This window comes from Ochotona princeps, chromosome 5 (assembly GCF_030435755.1).
Source record: "Ochotona princeps isolate mOchPri1 chromosome 5, mOchPri1.hap1, whole genome shotgun sequence".
NCBI lineage: Eukaryota > Metazoa > Chordata > Mammalia > Lagomorpha > Ochotonidae > Ochotona > Ochotona princeps.
The window spans coordinates 77689739-77717344 of NC_080836.1; the positions used below are offsets into that span (position 1 = coordinate 77689739).

Here is a 27606-nt window from a genome sequence, read left to right on the forward strand (position 1 = left end):
TGTCTATTGTATCTGAAAAACAGTCTTTTAACCTTTACTTTAACCACTCAATGTAATGTGTACCATATTTTATAACTCCACGTTGAGTTAAAAAGGACAAAACAACTGCCTCAGAGAACACCCAGAATAGGACTATGAATTATTTTTATTTTTTTTAAAGACCTTTTAAAAACCAGACGTATGAATTGACATCAACCAGCATCAAATGAGAAAAGCAAGGACTTTGTGAATATTCTGGCTGTCTTTATTTCATTTTCTTTTTTAAACATTAAAATACACTTTAAGGAATGATGTGGTAGTTGGAGCCCTAGCTCTTAGGCTATCTGAATAGGGCTGGAGAGAACTGGGGTCCCTAAGGGATGTTGAAGGAAGTCACTCTGCCAGGCCTGGCGTGCCTCTGTATTTCCACAGTTGTAAGAACTAAACTCCTAACTGGTTCAAACCACTATGCATTTGGCTTTGAACTTCACCCAAACAAGACCAGATATGTATTACAGTTGGGGAGCAAATGGATCTACCATTAATAAAAGGCTGTTAAGACTGTAAATATGCCACTTGAGTGTCAATAAAATAAGGATGGAAGTCACATTTTAAAAATATGCTTATTTTAAAGCACATTTTAAAGCTAATGATAAAATTCTGAGGGATGTTTATATAACTAAAAGGGTTCATGTAAAGAACTTGATTTTCACATTTACATTTCAAAAGTAAACCTGAATTCAAACCAATCCTTTTAAGAGTTTAATTTCAATGATTTGTATAAGGTAGAGAATGAAGGCCACACTTTACATTTTATAAATATAAGCTATTATAAATACAAAATGAAAAAGACTGATATATTAGCTGTTGCTAAGGATGAAAACGTCGTATAAATGTTTACATACTATACGCATCTGCATCAATGTAATCTGACAATTCTCTACCAGTTTCATTTACAGACGGAAACTCTAAACAAGTCATCATTCATGGTCATGCTCCCACATGCGAAGTGGTAGGTGAATATCTGTAGGAATACAATTTATTGTCTGCTCCACCACTCAGAAGTAGCTGTATAAAAAAGAGAAAAAATACAAAAATATAAATAAACAAGATACATAACAGATAAATCTACTTAAATATGACAACTTTAGTTATAAAGGGAATTTATGGACAAGCAGGTAAAAGTTAAAAACCAGTACTTAAAATAGATCGATTAGATCAAGTACCACTGCTTAATATAATGACACAGCATAAAGCATTAAAATGATCATTTAAATTTGGTCTCACTACAATATACAGCTATACTTTCCATGAAGCATTTACTGAGATACATACTGAAAGTTTGAAAGACAGTTTAAGAAAATTAAGTTTGAAAATTAAGTTAATTAGTATGCTCTCAGGAGATAGCATACTAATTGCATTTTACAAATTATTCAAGCAGCCCTTCAACTTGTTTTTGGAAAGAATTATTAGGGAATGAGAGCTTAAATATATACATAAAAATAAATTTTAATGTTTTAAATACTTATTATAATCTACAATTCTTATGTAAAGATTTTCTATTTAGGAAATACTTCATTCAATTAAAGTCTACAGCAAGTAGTTCATGGAATCAAAATACTTCATAAAAATCCTGAGGAAAAAAATGGACTCAAAATTTCTAATTTTATTTCTAATTTTATTGCTCCTGATGCTAAAGGAAAAATGTATGTCTTCCCTGAATAAAATATGAGACCTTATGAATAACATCAAAGGAAATAGAACACAGAATTATAAAAACCAAATATATTGAAATTAATCTTATAAAGACAGTCTAATATATTTTCTCCCAAATAATAAAAAATTCTTACTCCTGTGTCTGTCCAGTCAACACTCAACACTTTGTCTTCATGAGCAGCCAGGTCATAAAGAGAAGCCTTACAACTGAAAGACAGAAACAATAGCCTGTCAACATGCTTTCACAGTACTGCAAAATGCATCTACAAATAACCATGCTGCTGTAACATCCTGGCCCCAATAATCAATTGAGATTCTAAGTATTTACTTGACTACCTCCTGGTTTTCCTGTAACATGAACATCCTGTATAGATTTACTGTAACAAATATATCCAAGAAAAGTGTTACTGAGCTATAAGTTTATTTTGTAACCAAACCTATTCTCAGTTTCTTGACTACCTTATTTTACCCCAAGGTCATGGGGCTTTTTTCTAGACATCTGTATTAGTAATTTGTAAATTTCTTTTTAAAAAAAGATTTACTTATTTTTATTGGGAAGGTATATTTACAGAGGAAGGAGAGACAGGAAGATCTTCCTGAAACGGTTCATTCCCCAGGTGCCCGCAACAGCCAGAACTGAACTGAACTGAAGCCAGCTCTTCCCAGCTCTCCTATGCGGTTGCCAGGTCTCCATATGAGCCCCTGATGCTTGTAAGCAGAGGAATACCAAATTGAGCCATTATGCTGGCCCTGGTAAACTTTTAACATCAGCCTAAACTTCCCTGAGCGTGGCAAGAGGGACCACAAAAAGTGACTGGAAATTTGAATTAAAAGACAATGTGAATTTTTCACTTGAAGCCCCACCCCGTATGCTTATGTGCAATTGCCTAAGAGCTGATATCATATGGGCACCTAAAATTTAAAACAATCAAAACAAAACTCTTTTTTTCTTTAAAAAAAGATTTTCTTATTATTGGAAAGCAGGATATACAGAGAGGAGGAGACAGAGAGGAAGATCTTCCATCCGATGTTTCACTCCCCAAGTGAGCCGCAACAGGCTGATGCTACGCCGATCCAAAGCCGGGAACCAGGAACCTCTTCCGGGTCTCCCACGCGGGTACAGGGTCCCAATGCATTGGGCCGTCCTCGACTGCTTTCCCAGGCCACAAGCAGGGAGCTGGATGGGAAGTGGAGCTGCCGGGATTAGAACCGGCGCCCATATGGGATCCCGGGGCGTTCAAGGTGAGGACTTTAGCCGCTAGGCCATGCCGCCGGGCCCCAAAACAAAACTCTTAATCTTTCCCTCACAAACCTATTTTACTGTTCAATTACAGTAAATGGCACTACTAATTACCCGACTGCTCAGGTACAACATGTGGGCACAATCCTTGATCTTTATCTCAGCATTCAATCTATAAACCAGAGCTGTCTTCAAAAATACATTCATAATGCAATTCTCTATCTTTTTAATGGTACCACCATAGTCCAAGCCATCATTATCTGTCTCGTGAATTAAAAGACTATGCTGGGCCAAGCACAGTTGCCCAGTGGCTAAAGTCCTGGCCTTGCATGCACCGTGATCCCACATGAACTGCCAGGATAAGAAATTTTTTTTAAAGATTTATTTAGTTTTATAGCAAAGGTGGATATATATACAGAGATGAGGAAAGACAGAGAGGAGTATCTTCTATGTGATGATTCACACCCTAGGTGACTGCAACGGGTAGAGCTGTGCCGAGCCAAAACCAGGAGCAAGGAGCTTCCTCTGTGTCTCCCACATGGGTGCAGGGTCCCAAGGCTTTGGGCCGTCCTCTAGGGCTCTCCCAGGCCACAAGCAGGGAGGTAAATTGGAAGCTAGGCGATACCGTGATTATAACCTGCGCCCATAGGGGACCCCAGCACATGTAAGGACGAAGATTTTAGCCGCTAGACTATGGGCCAGTCCCATCATGCCAGATTTTTATACCTTATCTCTTTCTCCTCTACCATGGTATGTGCATGGCTCATACTTTCACATTTTTAATTTGTTTTTTTAGATTTATTTATTTTTATTGGAAAGTCAGATCCACAGACAAAGAGGGACAGAGATAAAGATTTTCCAACCACTGGTTGATTCCCCAAGTGGCCACAAATGCTGGAGCTGAGTCAATCTGAAGTTAGGGGCTTTTTTCGCATCTTCCATGTAGGTGCAGAGTCCCGAGGCTTTATGGTCATCCTCAACTGCCCCCCGGGCCACCAGTAGGAAATTGGATGGGAAGTGGAGCAGCTAGGACACAAACCGGCACCCATATGGGATCCCAGCGCTTACAAGGTGAGGATTTAACCACATCGTGCTCTGCCCCTAATTCACTTCTTTACTATCATTTTCAAAGAGGTACTTTCCTCAAAGAAGTATCCCTTTACTATGCTTTACTTTCTTCATAACTAGTACTACTGCAATGGCAAAATATGTTAATTGCTATAGAAATTGTACAATTGAAATGCACATATTGAGACAGGTTTTTGATTTAGCAGCTAAGATGCCTGCATCCTGTGCTGCAGTACATAGGTTTGCTGCTTAGCGTCTAACTCCAACTTCCAGTTCATGTTGACCACGGCAGCACAAGTGATTGGGCCTGCACCTATATGGGAGACATGGATTGCACTCCCTGCTCTCAGCTTCCACCCAGTAGGGACCTACAAGCTGCAATGGGTGGAAGCCCCCACATACTCATTTTCCTCTCAAATGAATAAGTCGGTAGTATAAGGATGCTGGAAAACAAATTTAAGCTGAACATTACATAAATAAGAATGTGTTTAGTGCATTCCTGTTTTATATATATATGTAAATTTATGTACATTTTATTGGAGTATTAACATACATATTGTTCAAGCACTAGCCAGTAAGTCACTTTTATCTTTAAAAATATGGCTGTTGATTTAATATTCTACTTACATATTAGAAGATTTGTTTTGTCTTTAAAGAAATTACTTATATTTGAGTAAGAGACAGAAATAGAAGAAAGCTCCCATTTGCTGGTTCACTGAGGCTGGTCCAAGGTCCAAAGCCAGGAGCCAAGAACTCAACCTAGCTCCCACAAGGTAGTTGACATGAAACTACTTCAACCATCACTGCTGATCCCCAGGGTTGGCAGCAGTAAGCTGAAGCTGGGAACTGCAGAGAGGTATCAAACCCAAGCACTCTAACATGGGACGGAGGCATCCTGACCAAGTTCTTAGCCACCACCCTAAGCTCACTCCCAGAAGAATTTTCTGAATTCTATTTCTTCTGATGTTTCATAACAAAGTTGCAAAGATGAAATGAATAAGCTTATACATTGTTTTTGAGTTAAAGATGAAATAACATTATGGGAAAAATCAGTGGGGGGGGGGTTGGGAGTATAAGAAAATTCAAAATTTAAAATAATAAAAAAGATAAAGTAACATAAAACTAGATCCAGAATGCACAAAATAACATATAAACATGCATAAAAATTCCTTTGATCATGGCTTTTCTTTTCAATACTGGTATTTATTCCATCAGGTAGCATAGCCAAAGCATGTTTTTCACTTTTCTGACTTTATGTAAGAACAAATGGTACCTTTTCTTACTGATCATAAGTAGGATTTACCTTCTTATATCCCATAGCTTGACAATATTATCTAAAGAACCGGAAATCAGCTGCTGCTCGTGAGTGGGAGACCACTTTACTGATGTGACCCATCCAGTATGTGAAGTTAGGGACAGTGACACCAAAGAACCATCTGAACAAAAACAATACAAAAAAAAATAACAACCATTGAATTTTTAGAAAAGTAAGCAGAATCTCCCCCCAAATTTGTAGAAATGTATTTTACACATCTCTGGTGAGAAGAGAAATTCACATTCTTTACACCTGCCTTTCTCCAGTAGTTTCTATGACTCACCTTTAGTTCGGGGATCCCATAGTCTTATATGCCTATCTGTGCTTCCAGATGCTAAACGTTTACAAAGTGGAGAATAGGAAATACAGTTAAATACTTTATTTCCTGTCTGAAAAAGAAAAGAAAGCACATTTAATCATTGTGGGCTAAAAGTAAACACCTCAGAAGTTTACCATTTAAAAAGCCAAAGTTAATCACAGGATCACTGAATTTGTAAGTCTTACCAAAGTTGACTTAAGACTGCCAGACTCAACATCCCATACTCTAATTGTATGATCCCAAGAAGCACTGCAGATTTCTTCAGTATCTGACCACAGAACTGAGGATATTGCTTCTTTGTGGCCGGAGAGAGTCACTATGGGAGTCTAGAAACAAACAAAAAGATCCCCAAAGGAAGATGCATATTTATTTCAGAGTAACTCAGTTTATCAGTAGCTACTATTTTTGAAACCCATATGCCAGATATTTTGTGAAGTGTTTAAAACTTTCATATTCTCTTTATTTTTTCCTTAAACAATCCTCCAAACTTTTTATTTTATACATGTAGACATTCAAGATGACAAAGAACAAGAATCATTTGTTCAAGATCATAAAGTAGTAAACTCAAGTCTGAACCCAAAAGTTACAAACAGCAAGTGACAGAAGAAAAATCTTGCCTACGCTGGTTCACTCTCCAAATGGCCACAAAGGCTAGGGCTGGACCAGGACAAAGCAGAAGCTTCATCTAAGTCTACCACATGTATGGCAGGTGCTCAAATACTGGGGCCATCTTGTGTTTTTCCCAGGCATACAAGCAGGGAGCCAGATCACAAGTGGAGCAGCTGAGACATGGGATACTGGTGTAGCAGGTGGCATATTCACCTGTACACCACAATACCAGCCCTAAAGTCTGTCTTTCTACCTTTCTGCTGCTTTATCATTTGTTCTACCTTCCACTGTAGGCACTATTATTACTAACAATTCTGCCAGCTGACACATATCTGATGCTAGAGCGGTCCTAGAAGGCCCTAAATTGACCCAGTCTCTCCCCTCTATTCTTTTTTAAAGATTTATTTTTGTTCTGCCTTTCACATAAATAAAGAAAAGTTTAAAGAAAAAAACAACCTGGATGAAAAGTAGAACATCAGAACAGTGGAGGCCAGGAGGTGAGGTGAGGTGTTACAGAAATGCTGGTTAGAACATACAGTTATAAGATGAACAAATTCTGGGGATCTGATGTATATACAGCATATATATAGGATATAGTGATGAATGTTAAGTGAATGCTCATTGATTATAGTAACCACTACACAACATATAAACTTAACTGTTACATACCCTTACTATATTCAATCTGCTGCCTTCCCAGACCATTAACAAGGAGCTGGCTGGAATTTAAGCAGCTGGAGCTTGAATCAGCACATACATTAGATGCCAGCCTCACAGATGGCACCCTGACTTACTATGCCACAAAGCTAGCTCCAGTTACCTTTTAACAAATACATATGAATGAACTTTCTATCTTTATGGACCTCACAGATAAATTATAAAATCAATTGTTGGTTTCTAGTTGGTTAAGGAAATATAACTAGAATCCCTAATAACCTGTTCTCACTGTATGTATGAAATATATACTTTTTTTTTAAGATTTATTTATTTTTATTGCAAAGTCAGATATATAGAAAGGAGGAGAGACAGAGAGGAAGAATATCCGTCCAATGATTCACTCCCCAAGTGACCAAAATGACCGGTGCTGGCCCAATCCGAAGTCAGAAGCTCCTCCGGGTCTCCCACATGAGTGCGAGTGCAGGATCCCAATGCATTGGGCCGTCCTCGACTGCTTTCCCAGGCCACAAGCAGGGAGCTGGATGGGAAGTGGGGCTGCCAGGATTAGAACAAGCACCCATATGGGATTTTGGTGTGTTCAAGGCGAGGACTTTAGCCGATAGGCCATCGCACTGGGCCCAAAACATATACTATTAAACAAGTAATTGGATATTTCACTTAACTGTAGTGTAAACCAATGTTAAAAGATATAATATCCCGATATTCTACCGACTCTACCTTCAGACCAGAAATGGTCTCCCCAAGAAACTGTTCAATTCATCTGGACAATAAGTTGCTGGACTCTATGCTTGGTATATGATTGCAAAGAAAGAATCTTGATTAAATTTGAACTGTAATACTGCAACAAGGTGGAGGAATCCACCATAGGGGAAGGGCATGGGGAGGGGTGGGGGGACTCCCAGAGCCTATGAAACTGTCACATAATGCAAAATGATTAATAATAATAATAAAAAAGATATAATATCCTACTCCAGAATCCAATCTTAATTAATCACCCTACAAATCTACAAACTTGCCTCAATGCTGGAACATTTGAAGATTAAGATAAATGAACCATTAAGTCAGTGCTTAATAACAGAAATTTACAAATGAAAGGAAAGAAAACAGAATCATGGTAGAAGAAAGGTAACACAAAAGGGAAGATAGAGCAAAAAAGCCTGTAATTATCAATGTCGACCTAGGCCAAGTGACATCAGTTCTCAGATACTTACCCTTGTTAATCCCAACTGCTCTGTTTTCTGCTTTTTTCTTGGTCGATTAGTAGATTCCTCCACTTCATCTTCTTCATCTGTTGGGACTGTATCACAGAGATTTAGATTGGTATTTTAGAAACCCTGTAAATATTAATTGCAAAAAACCTGAAACAATTCTTTATATTTCTGGGTATACGATTTCTCCATGTGATCTCAACTAATTAGGGAATGGATATTCCTAACAGTTCTGATGAATAGAAAGCTGTATTATATAAGACAAATAACTGAACTACCAAGTTTCAAAAATGAGAGAGCACAAATAAAGTACATTTAAAACTAAAACCTGGTGGGTTAGGCACGCGGAACGGAACTCTGCTTCATCAGCCCATCAACATGTATGAGGGCTGAATGGAATGTGGGACAGAGGGACCAGTCTGCTGCACATACTGGCAAGCACGAGCACCAGCGCAGGAGCGGGCCTGGGGGGAGGGGGGTTTGTGGGTCACTCCGACTAGACTGCAGCTCCCACTGATAAAACTGAAGGCCGAGCATGGGGTGGGAAGGATTGGGCTGGACTCCAGCACCCATTGGGCTTTTTTTTTTTAAAGATTTATCTATTTTTATTACAAAGCCAGATATACAGAGAGGAGGAGAGACAGAAAGGAAGATCTTCCGTCCGATGATTCACTCTCCAAGTGAGCCGCAACGGGCCAGTGCGCGCCGATCCGATGCCGGAAACCAGGAACCTCTTCCGGGTCTCCCACACGGCTGCAGTGTCCCAATGCATTGGGCTGTCCTCAACTGCTTGCCTAGGCCACAAGCAGGGAGCTGGATGGGAAGTGGAGCTGCCAGGATTAGAACCGGCGCCCATATGGGATCCTGGGGCATTCAAGGCGAGGACTCTAGCCGCTAGGCCACGCCGCCGGGCCCACCCATTGGGTTTTGTAAAACACATGGCTGGAGACAGAACTGACCCAGCAATTGCAACTACCAGTATGTGTAGGCTGATTTGGGTGACAGACTGTGCTGTACCCTGCAGTGGCAAACATACACAAGAATCAGATCTGGGATGGCCTCAGATGAGGTTTCTTGGGTGATTCCCTACCAACTGAACCACTGGACTCAGAACCCTAACCATGGAGAGAAATGCAGATTCCAGGGGCTGACTGTGGGAGTGGATATGTCAGAGCTGAGCCTCCTCAGTGGCTTAGATGAAGCAGTGGACACCATATCCAAATGTACACGGAGGATATGGCAATACATTGGCGTCTCCAGAGGACACCAGGTACCATGGCAGAGGACAGAAGACAGAACAAATTGATCAACTATCCCAGCCAAGCACTGGCAGTGAAGATATGGGCAGACGGAGACACCAAGGTGGACTATAGCAACCAGTGGATTCAGGAGAAAGTTCACTGTGATTGTAGTGGCAGGATTACCAGCAATTCAGGACTGCTGAACTATCAAAACCTCTTGAGAAATCATGGCAATGTAAATTTCTATTTTTCTTCCCGTTGTTGCTTTTGTATTGTGGCTTTTCGTTTAAGAGGAATGTGTGGTGACTGTGTAATGGAGACTATCACGTCCAGAGGTGAGGATGCAGTGCAGTGTGCATCGCTACTTCCAGGTCAAAGATGGACTACAAATGAAACTATTAGCTGTATTTTGACAACAGGAAGCTGGACTCTCTGCCACTGCCCATGCCTGCAGTGATGAACATGTGACTGTTTATGAAGAGCTATGCTATAGTAATAATACAGGAGAATTCAGTTGGGGGGGAAGGGGGAAGGGAATTTGGGGAGGGGGCAGGGGAAATCCCAGGGCCTATGGAACTGTATCATAGAATGATGACAATAATTTAAATAATTTAAAAAGAAGTTAAATTAAATTTTTGAAATTAATTAATTAATTAATTAAAAAAAAACTAAAACCCAGGACTGGTATTGTGGTATGGTAAGTTAAACTGTGATGCCAGCATCTCATATGGATATTGGTTCAAGTAACTGCTACTCTACTTCTGATCCAGCTCCCTGCTAACACATCTGGAAAAGCAGCAGCAGGTGTCCCAAGTGCTTGGGCTTCTACATCCACATGGCAGACCCAGAATGAGCTCTTGATTCCTGACTGTTGTGATCATTTGGTAAGTAAACCAGTGCCTCACTCTCTCCTTCCTCTCTGTAATGCCACCTTTCCAACAAACAAACAAATCATTTAAAGAAAAAAAAAAGCTAATGTGAAATCTTGCTGTTTTTATTACTATGAGTATTTATCATCACCATGAAAACTGTTTACTGTTAGGAGAGTTGTTGGGAGCACTGCACGAGTGCCCTGCCCTAAAATAATGACTGGTTCAAGGCCAGAAGGCAGCAGGAAGACAGGAGGTCACAGGTGAGGCAGATCTGCCTCCTTTCCAGGGCCTGGCCAGTCAGGTAGCACCCAGTGGACCCACGGGAATGCAAGTGATGGGAGTGAGAGCTGAAATTGCTATGGCAATAAGTATAGTTATTGTTATTTTATAGGCTAGCCTGATTTTGCAATATTTTGGAGCATAGAAAATGTAGCTGTTTTAGCCGCTTTTATAATTTTTAGCTAGAGGAATTAAGGATGCTTTTATTAAAGAAAAATGTTTTTGATTATTGTTTTATTTATGGGGTTGTAGAGGGATTTAATATTTGTAATTTTTGTTTTTAGATTTATATTTTTTCCCTTGTAAACTATTTTCCCATTGAATAATGAGCAAATTGTGGAAATAGAAATGTGGTAGGAATGTACTACTGATTAGCAGGTAATCGCATGTGCCTTGGCCTTGGAGTCCTGGCTGCCGCTCCATGGCTACTGTTGAAGAATGAATAATGGCTTGCTTTGAAGAATATGAATACAGTGTTTTAAAGAATTATCTGTGGGGACACCTGCTTAGCCTTGAAGTGCGGACAGAGTGACCGAATGTCTGTACATGCCCCCTTAGTCATGAAGTAAAAAAATAGAACAATTAGTTGCTTGTGCAGAAGCTTGTGAGGTTTTGAGTAAATAAAAAGGACAGTTTTTTCTTGGGCTGTTGTGAAAACGCACCAAGTGTCAGTGTCTGTGTCTTTCTTTATCGCCGACTCCAAGCACCCTTCCCAAGCTCCGAACTCTCGGCTGGAGCTGGACTCCGGCAGAGAGTTATGACCCAACTACATTTATATTATGAAGGAAAGTATGATAAACACATCCTAAAGGAGATACATGGGCCTAGCGCAGTATCCTAGTGGCCAAAGTCCTTGCCTTGCATCTGCCAGGATCCCATATGGGTGCCTGTTCGCGTCCCAGCTACTCTACTTCCTATCCAGCTAGCTCCCTGCTTGTGGCCTGGGAAAACAGTTGAGGACCATCCAAAGCCTTGGGACCCTGCATTCACCTGGGAGACCTGGAAGAAGCTCCTGATTGGCTCAGTACCAGCCACTGCAGCCACTTGGAGAGCGAATTGGCAGACGGAAGATCTTTCTGTTTCTCCTCCTCTCTATACATCTGACTTTTCAATAAAAATAAATAAATCTCAAAAAAAAAAAAAGGGACACGTTTTAGCCATGTTTATCCTTCTTGACTTTTCCACTTTTCTAATAAAGAAATAAGTCATACTTATTTTGGCTAGGTGGCATTTTCACGTTCAAAACTGCAGAGTTTAACATTTTATAATTATGATGAATATTAATCTGCTTTCCATACTAGATTATAAACCCCTCAAGTGTAGGTTATATCTCATTTACTCAGCATGGTAAAAAAAAAATGACCACACAAAATGAAATATTTCTAAACCACTTTTAACTCCAAATCGTCTGCTTTAATCATCCTGTAAACCCTATTAATAAACAGATTATATATTTCCAGAAATTCATCATTGAGTAAAAATGGCTAAGCCTGGGTCTGCCTCCAGTCTATCCTGTGATCCTCTGGGGCATTATCCTGTATTCTAATGGTTTGCTCAACATTAACAGAGCTGTCCTGGTCTCTTCACTATGCAGCAAAGGTTCCCAATACTAGGTTTTAAAGTTCACTTAAGTGAGTATGTTTTCCCTCTTTTTTCTCCCCATCTGTCTAGCTTCTACTATCACAACTTACAGTTCTTCCTACTCTTCCTCCTCAATTTAACCATTCCTTTAAATCTATTTTCAAAGTAAGATTATGAATTGAGCCAAAACTACATTTTTTCTATGTAATCCAATTTAAATAAATTCCTTTAACAGTAAAAGAACTCAAAAGTAAATTTTAAACATGACTTTCAAAAAATATGAATCAGAATGACTCAAAAGGTTTCACCCCCCCCCCCCCTCCTTTTTATTTTGAGGTTCCTGAATATGGAAACTCAGAATTTATATGACTTTGGTCCCACTGCATCAAACATGTTGTTGATACTGGCAGCAGTGCAGTGGCACTGTACATTAATGGAACACTACAGCAGCACAAAGAAATACATTCATTTATCACCATACTGTGCTGTTTTATGTGTATCCTAAAACTCTCGGGTTCAATTTTTTTAAATGGAAAACAAAACAAAACAATACCAAAAAACCCCAAAAACTATTTACTTATTTGAAAGTCAGAGCTGCAGAAGAGACACACAAAGAGACGGTGATCTTCTGTCCTCTAGTTCACACGGCTGCAACCACTAGGCTATTAGCAGGGAGCTGGCCAATAAAAGATCAGCCAGGACAAGAACTGGTACCCATATGGAATGATGGCATCCACAGGTGGAAGCTTTAACCACTTTGCCACAACATCTGTTTTTATTGTAAAATGTAGTTTAAAAAAAAAAAAACCAAAAAACACTTTCATTGAAACTTTAAACACTTTCACTGAAATTTCATTTTTCATTGAAAAATCTTTAAGTCAAAGTAAAGAGCTTATTTACCTGTCGACCAGATCTTTAGCATCTTATCCCAGGAACCACTGCAAAACTAAACAGATACATATGAAGGGAAAAGGCATACAAAATGTAATATCACATCTCATTTTTTTTCTATTTAAAAAATCTTTACTAAGTTTGCTTAATCTCTGTAGTGCATAGGCCCTGCAAGCCTTCACTACTGTAGCATCACCTGCCTCGCTTCCTCATCTCCTGGAAGTTGTACACTCAGTCTGCATGGCAATCAAGGGGGCTGCCATTCCTGTGGCTCTGTGCCCAGGCCAGTTATAGGAAGGACAAATTACCTACACTGCACCAGTAGGTCTCTTTCTCATTCAAAACTTTTTTAAAGAAAGTTTTAATTCATTTGAGACAGAGAGAGAGACATTGAGGGCTTTCATCATTAGGTTCACTTTCACAATACCTATAATGACCAACGCTGAAATTCGAAGCAAAGAACAGGATCCAGGTCCTCCAATACCAGTGGGAGGAACCCAATTACCTGAGCCACCTCCACTACATGAAGTCAGGAGCTAGAGCCAAGCATGAAACTCAAGTCGAGGCATCCTGACTAATGTCATAACTGCCCCTTCCGAATTCTAAAAACCAGAAAGCTGAAATTAGTCTTTTTCTATGTATACTTTAGGTTGTAAAATCTGAGTAACATTAAAGGCCAAGTTTATGGCCATGAGGAAAAGCCAGCGTGGGTAAGAGTAAGGGCAACCTGGGGTACCAAACAGTAAACACTGCGCAGGACACTTTGGAGGCTCCACCCATTGGTTTCTGAGACCCAAATACATCATCATCCCCCTACTGTGATTTGGCCATATGTGTCTCGCTTGGATCTCACAATCTGATAAATTTTCTTTTAAGCTTAAACAAGTTCACAGTGCGTTTCTTTTGTGCTTTACAGACAAAGGATAGGGTTTTAACCTGAAACGTGAACCTTTTTGGCTCAGAATGAAAAAATCAGAAATCTTACTTTTGAATGCATCAACTATCCTTTAACAGCAAAGAAATACTGAAGAAACACTCTCAAGTACAGAATGCTTCAACACGGATTAGGGAACTTCCAAAATGTTAAGTGGGCTTGTGAGCCCTCCTAAGTCACTAAACTATTGCCCTCAAGGCTTTGTTTTGTTATTGTTTTTACCTGAAAGGCAGAGTGACTGGTGGGTGGGGGATGCCACATCTGACTGACTCACCAAACACACCCAACAGTTGATGCTGTGCCAGACCAGAGCCAGGAGCTCGGAATTCTATCCAGGGCTCCCACATGGGTGGCAGAAACCCAAGCACTTGGGCCACAGTCTGTTGCCTCTCAAGCACATAAGCAGAAAGCTATACAGAAGCAGAGGTGGCACTGATGCCAGGTACTCGAGCTGGATACAGATACCCAAAACAGCAGCCCATTGGCTAGCCCGGCCCCAAGTTGATTTTCTTTTAATTTAATTTTTTTATCATAAAGAATAGAAGCAGGTGGATCCAGCATAGTACCCTAGCAGCTAAAATCTTCGCCTTGCACACACCAGGATCCCATATGGGTGCTGGTTCTAATCCCAGTGGCCCTGCCTCCCACCCAGCTTCCTGCTTGTGGCCTAGGAAGGCAGTCAAGGGCGGTCCAAAACCTTAAGACCCTGCACCTGCATGGGAGAACTGGAAGAGGCTCTGGGCTCTTGGTTTCAGACCAGTGCAGCTCTAGCTATTGTAGCCGCTTGGGGAGTGAATCAACAGCAGACAAAAAAAATCTTCCCCCTCTCTCCCTCCTCTTAGTAAACCTGACTTTCCAACAAAAAAAAAAAAAAAAAAAAAAAAAAGAATAAAGACAGGTATTGTGATGCAGCATGTTGTACCCCTGCTTGAGATGTTTACATCTCCTGTGGAAGTGCCAGTTCCAGTCCCTGCTTCTGATCCAGTTTCCTGCTATTGCACCTGGGAAGCACTGGTTGCTGGCTCAGTCATCTGAGTTTCTGCAACCCAAAGGGAGACATGGCTGTTGTAGGTATTTTGGGAATGAACCAGTGGCTAGAAGATCACTCTCCTATCTCTACATTTTAAATAAGTAAAATTTTAGCAAAGGAGATTATCACTGAGAGTGAAACAAACTATATTAACACCAACCCACAGATGTTCAAGTGATGAAAGCATTTAGAGTAGTTTATTCGTTAAAAATATGGCAAATACAATGATTGGATGTTAAGGAGACTGCTTGTTTACTTAATTTCTTAAAACTTTCCCAGTTTATATAAGGTTCTAAGCCAGAAAGCACAGATTAAGGAAGTATACCTGTAATGTTATGAGCATTTACTTTCAATTTGAAATCAGTCACCAATTGTCATGAGAGCAGTCCAAGCACAATGAATAAATGTAGGGAACAGGTTAGTAAGAAGCGCAGAATCTAATTTAACACAGAACTAACAATACACTACTCACTTTAGTGCCTGAGCTGTCCACAGCGATGGACTCCACACTTCCAGCGTGACCCCTGCAGCAGTGCAGGGCTTTCACTTTGTTTCTCTCCACATTCCACTCCCATAGGAGAATGGTCTGATCCATAGAAGCACTCAGTAATAAGCATGACAAACCATCTGCACAGGGGAAAACATAAGAAACAAATCAGTGTAAAATTTTACATATCATGTTCTGAAAGCTAAGAGTTAAATTTTTTTTCTATAATTCTTCTCTTCTTGAACACTGTATTTTTGAAAGAATTTGAGATAGAAGAAATTTTCTACCCACTTATTCTTTCCATGAGCCAAAGTGGCTGATTTGCAAATACCTATCCAGGATTCCTCTCGGTTTAAGTAAAGAGTCCTCACCTTTTTTCACCCAGGCCGCATCTTTTACAACATCAGTATGTCCTGCAATTGTCATGATTGACTTTCCTTCCAAGGACCAAATTCGTGAAGTCTTATCGTAAGAACCAGTCAAGATCCTATGATGAGGAAAAAAAAAATCTATGAATTTTTGAAAATCAGGGTCAGCACTGTTATGTAACAGCTTGATCTGTGTGTGGCTTATAATACCAGCATCCCATATGGGTACCAGTTTGAGTCTCAGCTGCTCCACTTCACATCAGCTCCCAGCTATGTGACTTGGAAAGCAGCAATGATGGCCCAAGTTCTTGGGCTCCTGCACCCACTTAGGAAACGTGGATGAAGTTCCTAGTTCTTCACTTTTGGTCTGACCTAGCTCTAACCATTGTAGGAGTGAATCAGGACATGGCAGATCTCTCTTTCTCAACGACAAAACTAACCTTGAAGATTATACTTTAAAACTTTTCTTCAAGATTCATTTACTTACTTAAAACACAGTTGTATACAGAGAGACAGGGAGAGGGGGGAGAGAGAGAGAAAGAGAGAGAGAGAGAGAGAGAGAGAGAGAGAGAGAGAGAATGAATCTTCCATCTACTGGATCACTCCCCCAAATGGCTGCAAACAGCCAGCTGGGACATTTAGGTCTCCCACTCACTGGCACAGGAACCCAAGGTTTGAAATCATCTGTGGTGCTGTACCAGGTGCATTGGCTGGGAGTTGGATCAACAGTGGAACAGCCAGGACTTGGACAAAAACCCATATGGGATGCCGACATTGTACCTGGCAGCTTAACTCACTCTGACACAATGCTGGCCCCTAAATTCTTCATAAAAGCTTTTTCCTTCAATTATATATTTGGTCTTTAAAAGAATATAATCAACCAAAATAAATTTCCTGAGACATCTGACTTATTCAGAGACAAATGCTACAACATCTACAGAGAGAAAAAAAATAATCAAGTAATAGATACCTGTTTCTTCTTCAGCACACTGAATGCAAAGGCCTTTCTATGTGTCACAGTCACCAATACAAGTACCAAAAAACTACTTTTACATAGATCAAAGAATCAGAGAAAATATTTACAGAGTGGTTTAAAAAGACCGAAGGAGCCATGTAAGGACACAGAAGATATAATTAATACCATTCCTCTGCTCCTTGCACTGAACTGATCCAGTCATCGTGGAACATGCACTGCTCTGGCTGAGGTGCAGTGTACTTCTCAACATACTCCAGCTCCACGACTTCTTCCTAGTCACAGAAAAACCCAGAAACCAAGCAAGTAGAGCATCATAAAAGGAAAGGATTCTCTAATTATCTTCTTCATAGCCAAAAATCTTAGTACCACTCAAAAAGTTAGGAAACTTATTTGGCCTAATGATATCCTGAGGGTAACACTAAGAAATATTAATGATACTAGACAACTTATGCTAAAAGAGCAAGGGAGTTAAAAGAAAACTTTAAATTCATAAAAGCATAGTGCTTAATGAGTTGGCTCTTTTGTTTAGGATAACGAAAACACTTCTGGCAAGGGATAATGGTAATTGTATACGATACAGTGAATATAAAGCAAATTAATTATATACTTAAAAATGGTAAAACAATGCAGATATTATAACTTTTAAAGTATACAAAGTAATAAAATTATGTTAATTGTAAAAAAATTATACTAAGAAGATTCTGAAAATCAGAAGGGGGAGTTATAAACCAACTTAATCCAGTTTTTACATGAACACAATTGTTTTATATATACAATTATTTTATATATATATCAGTGTTTATTCATCTGCATTTTCTTGAACACAATTACAAAAAGTATAAAGGCTTAACATACTAAAACTAAAGTTCAAATGTCTACGGAAAGACAATAATCAAAAGTCTCACAAGTACTACGCAGATTTAGATTGATTCTAAAAGTTTACCTACAGTATCTGATAATGTTTTAAGTAAAAATGTAATAGGTAAGTTTTGAACTTACCGATGAGATATTCTCCAATTCCATGTGTTTGACCAAAGGCATTCGCAGAAACTGGCCCTTGATAAGGAAATCAAACTCCACATGTTTGTGGAACTCTAAACAAAATAAATAATAAAACTATTATCACTCTCAAATGTACTAAAAGCAGTATACGGCAATCTCTACGACAGACACCTGCTACCATCCCAGTGTCTCCAAAACTTCACTTGTCACACAGTCAAATATCCCAATATACAACATAATTTTTAAGAACAGAAATACTTGGTTCTCTTGGGAAATACTTACTCTAAAAACATTTTTATTTTACGAAAAATCTCGTAATACAAGAAGTAACAAATCTCACTTCAGTATCTGCCCACAGGTAATCACCTATATTGCCCTACTTCATTCCCCCCACCTTTTTAAAACAAACCTCAAAAATGAGATCACTTATTTATTTATTCAAGAGGCAGACAGAGTTGTCTATCTGTTAGTTCATTCCCCACAGGCTCACAATAGCTGGGACTATACTAGGTTATAGCCAAGCACCCAGAACTCAATCCAGGCCTCCAGCGTGGGAGACAGGGACCCAATTAATTGAACCTTCACATGTTGCCTCCCAGGAAATGCTTTAGCAGGAAGCTGGAGGTAAAAACCTGGAGTCAGAACTCAACTTCAGGTACTTGTGGGCATCACAGGCAGCACTAAACATTGGCTGGGTTGTGATTCCCATTGGTGACTGCAAAGGCCAGAGCAGGGGTTGCTGTCTAGTCTGGACATGGCTACAGCATCCCTTGGCACAAGTGTGTATTGGGTCAGGGGTGCGCCAGACTGGGCTAAACTTTAGCACCAACTGGTGACTGTGAGAACCTGGGTAGGGTTGGGTTAGGTCTCTGCCCCTGCTGAGGCATGTGTGAACTGTGTCTGGGTGTGGACCAGGCTTGGCTGGGCTGTAACATCTAACAGTAAAAATTGGAATGGGTTGTAGGACAGTAGGTGGATTAAGTAGGGCTGGCCCATGAACCCACCAGTGTGCGCGAGATCTAGCACTGGGAGAGGTTCTGATAGAGGAGTCCCTGCACTCCCTGCAGTTGAGTGCAAGAACCACACAGAGAGCAGCCCAAAACAGGTCACGGAATGGTACCCTCTGGCATACATTTGGCTCAGGTAGGGGGCAAAACAGGCTGGGCCAGTCCATATCACCCAGATATGAATCCGAGTGCCAGAACGGAGTGTGACTCAGGCCAGGCTGGGTTGCATAACCCAGTTCACATGAGGGCCAGGACTGGGGATGGCTGAGCTAAGTTAGGCTGTAGCCCACACCACAGTGAGCTGGAACTGGGGCCGGGCCGGGCCTGGCCAGGCTACAGCACACACTGGCAAATGCTAAGGTAAGGCGGGCCATGAGAGACTGGGCTGCAGCACCCAACCAGCACATGTGAGATCAAGGGAGGAGGGAGCAAAGCCAGTAGGGGGACTATGAGGAGTTCCCCTGCTGGACCACCACTCCCACTTGAAAGCATGAGTTGGGATGGAGGCAGACCAGGCTGGGTTGACTGTTCCTTCTGGTGCACGCATAAGTCAGATTGGGTATGGGGTGGTTGGGCTTGGCCACAGCATCAGCTGGCAGATACTGGCATGGGGGTGGGGGACAAATTCTGTCAAGGTAAACTGCAGAACCACCTGTAAAGTGCATAATCCAGGAGTGGGAGTGAGCCTCATAGGGAAACACTGGGCACCTCCCTCTTGGATTACCACTCCGACTGGTAAGCATAAGAACCAGCACTTGAGGAGGCATGGGTAGACAGAGAGACACCCACCAGCAAGTTTGTGGGCTGGATGGGGGGTTGGTTGGGTTGAACTAGGCTTCAGTGCCCACTAACATGTATGAGAACTGAATGGGATGTGGGACAGACTGGACCAATCCACTGTACATAGCAGCAAGCACAGGAACCAGTGCAGGGAATGGGCCTGATGTGAGTTATTATGGGTTGCTCCGACTAGGTGGCCACTCCCACTGGTATACATGAAGGCCGAGTGTTTGGTGGGCAGGATTGGGCTAGACTGCAACACCCATTGGTTTGAGCAGAAGACAGGGTTGGAGACAACTGACTCAGCAGTAGCAACCACCAGCGTGTGCATAAGCTGACTGGGGGCGACAGACTGTTTCGGACCCTGTATTGCCAGACACACATGAGAGTCAGGTCTGAGATCACCTCAGCTGAAATTTTTTTGGGGATTTCCCCAAATGAATCACTGGACTCAACCCCAACCATGGAGAGAATTGGAGGTCCCATGGTCTGATCATGCAGTGCGTCAGAGCTCAGCCTCATCGATGGCTTAGATGGAGCAGTAGAAGGCATATCTAGGTGTACACGGCAGTGCATTGGAGACTGTAGAGGACACCTGGCACCACAACAGAAGGCTGAGGACTGAACAAATTGATCAACTACCCCAGCCAAGTGTTGGCAGTGAGTATCTGGGCAAATGGAGACTCTAAGGTGGACTATGTCAACCACTGGACTGTGGAGAGATTTCATTGTGCTTGGGAATGGCGAGACTGGCAGTAATTCAGAACTGTTGAACTATCAAAACCTCATGAGTTGGGCCCGGCGGCGTGGCCTAGTGGCTGAGGTCCTCGCCTTGAACATGCCGGGATCCCGTATGGGCGCCGGTTCTAATCCCGGCAGCTCCACTTCCCATCCAGCTCCCTGCTTGTGGCCTGGGAAAGCAGTCGAGGACAGCCCAGAGCACTGGGACCCTGCACCCATGTGGGAGACCTGGAAGAGGTTCCAGGTTCCCGGCTTCGGATCGGCGCAGCACCGGCCCGTTGCGGCTCACTTGGGGAGTGAGTCATCGGACGGAGGATCTTCCTCTCTATCTCTCCTCCTCTCTGTATATCTGACTTTGTAATAAAAATAAATAAATCTTTAAAAAAAAAAAAACAAAAAAAACCTCATGAGCAGGACCCTCAGAGCATGCCCCACATTGGAACCCTGGGGTGGTGTCAGGTAGTTGGACCCAGGGTGCAGAGGCGTTTGGGAGGCTGGGTCTGGCTTCTCCCTTTGTCCATCTTCCCCTAGATACAGGAAGGAAAAAAAGAGAATGTGGAAATACTGATCTCACTCACCTTCCAGTAGCCTTTGGCCCTTATCACCCTAATCAACTATGTAAAAACCATCAAAAAATAAAAATCAAAAAATTCATTTACTCTTTAAGAACATTAATATGCATATCTAAAATGACTTTTTAAAAGTCATGTTAAATTCTAAATTTATTTCCATTTTATGTGAAGAGGGAAGAGTGAGTGAGAGAAAAGAGAATGAGAGAGTTTGGGGTCTCTCCCTCTGCACTGCAGGTTCATTTCCCAAATGCCTGTAACATCTGGGATTCTCAGCCAAGGCTGGGAGTTGGGAACTCTAACCGGGTCTCCCCCATGGGCAGAAGGAACCTGATTATATGAGCTGTCACCTGTTTCCTCCAAAGATGTGCAACAGTGGAAAGCTGGAGTTGGGAGAACGGGGACACAGGTGTCCCAAAGGGCAGCTTAACCATTAGGCCAAATGACTGCTCTTAGTCCTCCTTCTGTCAATTAGCTGGTCAATGTTTAGCTGTTCTGTAGTGGGTTGTTTAAGTCAGTATACAAAATCCATACATTTTATTTGATTACATGTACCTCCGCTTCCCACTTGCCATTTATTTCTTAAGCAAATGATCACCCATCTTACGACACAAAGGATTTCCTACATTCTGTTTTTGATTGATCACATCTCCAATGTGTCAACATATCTCCCTATACCCCTTACCTAAATGCTTTATTAAAGTTGAGGTCTGAATTGCAGGTGAGACGGGGCAAGAATATTCAGACAGAAATGTTTCAAATGGCATCATGACAACCTCTACTAATATATGATTATGTTTTTACTTAAGATGTTAAGACCTGGGCTCAGATGGTACCAGCTTTATCCCATCCATTATAATGTTCCTTGTCAGCCATTTACATAATTAAGAGCTTTAAGCAACTATTAATGAAATAATCTAATTTTATCACCTTCTCCATTTATTAGCTGCTATCCTAAAAGAATTACTCATCAACTATGTAATTTAGTTTTTAAAAATCAGAACTCCAAGACATCTGCATTGTAAACTCAATAATGATGATTCGGTTACTTAATTTATACAAAAATACTTTTAAAATATGCATCTATTTGAGTCACAACACATACTAGAGGTGTTAAATCTACCGCAAAAATAATTTTTATTCTACTTGACTTTTTCAACAAGTAAAATATATAGATTTGAAATTTATAAAGATAATTATGATTATGTACCAAGATGAAAGCGAAGACAAACACCAGTAAGCACTGCTATGGGAACATCTGTCAATCAAGACCACAGCTTACTAACACTTGATCCCCCAAGGCGGCTCAAAACCACAACCTCCAACTTTAACAAAGAGATGCGGTTACTTGAGATGAATAATAAAATATACTTGCTTCTAAACAGTGATTTCACTGACAAAATTCAACTTTTTATGTTTAAATCCTCTCTATTTTATGAGGTCCTTCATTTTATTTTTCTAACACTTATTTATTTGAAAGGGGATAGAGAGAGAAAGGCATTCTCTATCTCTTGCTGCTTCACTCCCTAAATGTCAGAACACCCGGGGCTGGGAGCCAGGAACTCTACCAGGCCTCTCAGGCGAGTGGCAGGAACTCAAGGATTTACCTGCACACAACTATTATACTGAAATCTTGATTCATAAATAAAAAACACCTAATTTCCATAATGCCTCAAAAGCAGATTAAACAGAAATTATTTCCTGAAAGCTTTCCAATTTACTACCCAGCAGTGTTGCATTTTATCATTCATAAATATAATTAACAAAATTCATACAGTAAAAATACAAAAAATGAAATTAAAATTCAATCTATTTTAAGATAGCTAGTAGTACTGTGCTTTCTCCTAACTCATTAGAGCATGTAAAAATAAACTCACCATTTTTGCCCTCCAACAACTTATTGATAATGTTACTGAGGTCAGCAATTTCAGAGGCAGCAGGTATTGAGAAGGGAACATCATCTACCGCATATCTGTAAATAGGAAATGATATATCAAAATCGAGTCTACATTCATTTAATTTAATAAACACTGGTTACTAACTGCATGCCAGATATTGCCACATGGTTTAACAAAAATGAATTAAGACAAAGTCTCTATGAAGAAGCTATGTATGGGATATGTATATAAAACAAAGAAGATAAGGGAACAGCATCTGAAAGGATGCTATACTAGAAAAGGGAGATTTTTGCCAGGTGAGGAAGGAGTGGACAGGCAGAAGGGGAGAAAGGCAAGGAGAATGGCAGAAAAATAGCTAGAAATTGTTAAACAGGTTACTGAGTCTGTACCAGAAAGCTATGATTCTGCTCCAGGCAATTCCTACAGGTAAGTATTAAGAGACTTATATCTTTTGTTGTTGCTGTTGTTGTTTCGTTATTCTTTGTCATTATTGGTTTTAAAGATTTAAATTAAAGACAGAAATTAGGATTTCATCTGCTGGTTCACTCTCCAGATGGTTCCAATGGTCAGGAGCTTCTTCCAGGCCTCGCACAGGGTCAGAGGGGCCCAAGCACTCGGGCCATGTGCTGCTGCTTTTTCCAGGCCATTAGTAGAGAGCTAATCAGAGTGTAACAGCCAGGACACACACCAGCACCCATGTGGGACCTGGCAACACGGGTGGCAGCTTTACCAGCTAGGGGACAGTGCTGTTTTATTTGAAGCTGTTTATCCCTCAAGGTATTGAGGAACCTTTTTAGCAGTGCAAATTAGGAATAACATCACCGGAATTCTGTTTAGTTCGATCTGGCTGTGCAATGGAGACTGCATTTGAGGGACACATGAAAGGAGGCCAGTAAGGAGACTCTTAGAAGCAAGAACGTGAGAGATTACAGATCACATTTCTGATAAGGGACTTAGGCCAAATTACATGACAACCACAACTCGATATATTTTTAAAAATCACATTTAAAAAATGGGTGAAGAATCTCAATGTATGGTTCTCCAGAGAAAACAGAAATAGTGAACAGCCACACTGAAAGATGTTCATCATCAAATATCAGGAAAACGCATATCAAATCACAATGCAGGATCATGTCAGACCCACTATAACAGCTATAATGAAGACAGCTAACAGCAAAGTGGTAGATATGGAAAAAATGTGGACCTCATACACTGCCACTGGTAAGAGAAAATGACTCAGTTGAACTGGAAAACAGTCTGGCAGTTCCTCAAGAAGCTAAATGTGGAATTATTCTGTCTTAAGAACCACTTCTATAATATATTCATATGGTATGGTGATATGAAAAACATGTACACAGAAAGATTTATATATAAATGTTCACATAACCACCATACTAAAAATGTAGATACAACCCAAGTGTTACCCAACTGATGAATAGTGGACCATGTTATATCCATATCAATTATTATTCTGCCATTAAAAGGAATAAAGTACTAACATACAAAATGGATAAAAATGGCAATTTAAGTGAGAGAAGCCAGGCAGCCAGGAAATACCAGAAATTATATTTCTATTTACATAAAAAGTTGAGAATTAATCACCTTTTTTCTGTAAAGATTTATTTTATTGGGCCCGGCGGCATGGCCTAGTGGCTAAAGTCCTCGCCTTGAACATGCCGGGATCCCATATGGGCGCCGGTTCTAATCCTAGCAGCTCCACTTCCCATCCAGCTCCCTGCTTGTGGCCTGGGCAAGCAGTTGAGGACGGCCCAATGCTTTGGGACCCTGCGCCCACGTGGGAGACCTGGAAGAGGTTCCTGGTTCCCGGCTTTGGATCGGCACAGCACCGGCCGTTGCGGTCACTTGGGCAGTGAATCATTGGACGGAAGATCTTCCTCTCTGTCTCTCCTCCTCTCTCTGTATATCTGACTTTGTAATGAAAATAAATAAATCTTAAAAAAAAATTTATTTTATTTATTGCAAAGTCAGATATACACAGAGGAGGAAAGACAGAGAGGAAGATCTCCTGTCCGATAATGATTCACTCCCCAAGTGACTGCTAGGGCCAGTGCTGCCCCAATCCGAAGCCAGGAGCCAGCAGACAGCAGCCTCTTCCAGATCTCCCATGCACATGCAGAGTCCCAAGGCATTGGGCCATCCTCGACTTCTTTCCCAGTCTACAAGCAGAGAGCTGGGTGGGAAGCGGGGCCATAGGGATTAGAACCAGCGAGCATCTGGGATCCCAGCACATACAGGGCAAGGACTTTAGCCACTAGGCTATTGCAAATAGCCCAAGAACTGATAATCGTACTTAGGGCTAAGGGTTTTAAAGGTAATAAAAATGTTCTGAATTGACTGTGGTGATGTCTGTAGAACTGCAAATGTTGGGCCTCAAGGTACATTGTAAATAAGCAGTTCTGCTCCCCAAAAGGCAAAACCAAACCAAAACCAAACCTTGTAATATTAAAAGCTTTACTTCTTTTTACTTAGTGTTTTGGCCAGTAAGATAAACTGGGGGATAGCAAACTTTTCCCACATTCACAGCAAATGTTCATTATAAGCACACTCAAATATGTACAACATGGTTTGTGCCTCATTCAACTGGCGAAACCTACTACTTTGAAGGAAAACACAAAAATGTTTCAAGAGCTTCAATTTCTATGTTTTGTTACTTTCTAGAAAATTTAAATACACATTCATACCCATTCATGCAAGAGGGCACTTCAAAAGGCTCTTAACAAATGGAACTGAGGCCTTGTGGCTAAATCCTTACCTTGCCTGTACTGGGATCCCCACAGTGGTGCTATTTTGTGTACTGGCTGCTCCACTTCCCATCCAGCTCCCTGCTTGTGGCCTGGGAAAGCAGTCGAGGACAACTCAAAAGTCTTGGGACCCTGCACCCACGTGGGAGATAGGAACAAGCTCCTGGCCTGGGATAGGCTCAGCTCCAGCCATTGTGGTCTCTAGAGGAATGAACCAACAGATGGAAGTTTTTTCTCTCTGTCTCTCCTCCTCTCTGTAAATCTGACCTTCCAATAAAAATAAATAAATTAAAAAAAAAAAAAAAAACTGAAACATTAGCTTATTTTGCTGGGAAAAAAACTCATGTGTATTTTTTCCATAATACGTTTTTAAAAGACTTACTTGTTTTTATTAGAGACGCAGAGAGACAGAGAGAAGACAGAAAAATCTTTCCCAAATGGTTCACTCCCCAAATGTCTACAACAGCCGGAGCTGAGCTGATCCGAACCAAGAGCCAGGAACTTCCTCTGGGTCTCCTATGTAGGTGCAGGGTCCCAAGGCTTTGGACCATCCTCGACTGCTTTCCCAGGCCATGAACAGAGAGCTGGCTGGGAAGCGGAGCTGCCGGTTTTAGAACCGGCGCCCCTATGGCATCCTGGAGCATGCAAGGTGAGGACTTTAGCCACTAGGCTACTGAACCAGGCCCACTGTCTATTATTTCTTTCAACAGCATGTGTTACAAGCATAATCAGTGAGTAGTAAAGAATTAGTAGGCAAGTACATACATTCATGTCCACTGGTAACATATTTTATACCTATAAGAGGACTGTATATGATTTGCCAAGTCTATTCACAAAACTACAAACACAAAATAAAAGCCATTATCATAACTGAGGTGTGATTTCTTTTTCTGCTTCAGAGCTGACAATTACAATCATCAACACCGGAAAACCTTAACAACACTGTTGCCATTCTCAATTGGAGAGCTTAACACAACGCCTGACGTCTTGATGGAAGAAATCAGCTGAACACAAGAAAACCAGTACAATATGCATGCAAAAACACCTATATATAAGGTTTCAAATGAGTGCTACAGACTCAAGGACCACTGGGAAAATGTTTACACGATTTGTATCAATAGCCAAGCTTTGTGTGTTTCTACATGAATCAATACGACTTAGTTACACAAAAATGTTACATAATGTATTTAGGCAGGTGAGATTATTAGATCCTTAACAGACTTAACTGGGCACTCGCCCACCAAAAAAGGCTTTTGCCAACCCCCCTCACTGACAGTTCCCCTTTCCAGCGCGACTGCAAGGGCATCTTTCATCTCCTACTTTAAAAGAAAGCGAAAATGGCACGTTTTGAAACTGACAGGCTACTGCCCACGAGCCGCTACCCACAGGGCCCCATCGCACACGTGGTACCACGGGCGTCGCTGGTGCGTCACTCAAAATACATCAATTAATGATAAATAAATAAAGGCCACCGTGAAGCCCTCCTCTCTCCCCACGAGGTCAAGCCATGTGGAGCCCGCGAAACCCGCCGCAGAGGAGGGGGCCCCGGCAAGGTAACGCAGGCTCCCCGCGGGGAGGAACAAGGTCCGAGAGAGGAGTCCGGTCCCAAGGAGGAGGCGGAGAAGGAACAGCAGAGTCCTCCCCACACACGACGCCGGAGCGCAGAGGAGGGCAGACGCGCGCCTACTTACTTCTTATTTTCGGTGTAGAAGCGCGTCTGCAGCTGCGCCATGGCGGGCGGGCGGGACACGTGCCGAGGACCACCTAGAGTCGGGAGCTCGCGTTGTTGGAGAAGACTGGCGGCCCGATCTCCTCAGACACCACGAGGCTGCTCTTCCGCAGACGCCCAGCCCACACACATCGACGACCGATCCCGAGATTCCGGAATCATCGATCAGCAAAACAGAGCGTGTCGCCTCTTTCTTTTTAGGCTTTATCCGCAGACATTTAGGCATGTGATAGATTAGATACAGAAAAGCCCATCTCACATCTCCTGAAAACGATTTTTTTTTTTCTTTTAAGAAATCGTCCTTGGACCAGGTACTTCAAACGCAGC

The 27606-nt window shown here is 41.3% G+C and overlaps 1 protein-coding gene across 1 annotated transcript; it reads right to left on the reverse strand.

The window, feature by feature from the left end:
* Window positions 1-960: 960 nt before the first annotated feature.
* Window positions 961-27318, reverse strand: WDR12 (WD repeat domain 12). Its single transcript, XM_058664870.1, has 13 exons — window positions 27242-27318; window positions 22768-22862; window positions 17791-17885; window positions 16957-17063; window positions 15819-15934; window positions 15433-15587; window positions 13006-13051; window positions 8136-8221; window positions 5823-5963; window positions 5602-5707; window positions 5307-5439; window positions 1830-1902; window positions 961-1047 (listed from the first exon to the last, which is right to left on the reverse strand). Exons 1-13 carry the CDS (start codon window positions 27280-27282, stop codon window positions 970-972), a joined length of 1272 nt encoding a protein of 423 aa, XP_058520853.1. The 5' UTR covers window positions 27283-27318; the 3' UTR covers window positions 961-969.
* Window positions 27319-27606: the final 288 nt, after the last annotated feature.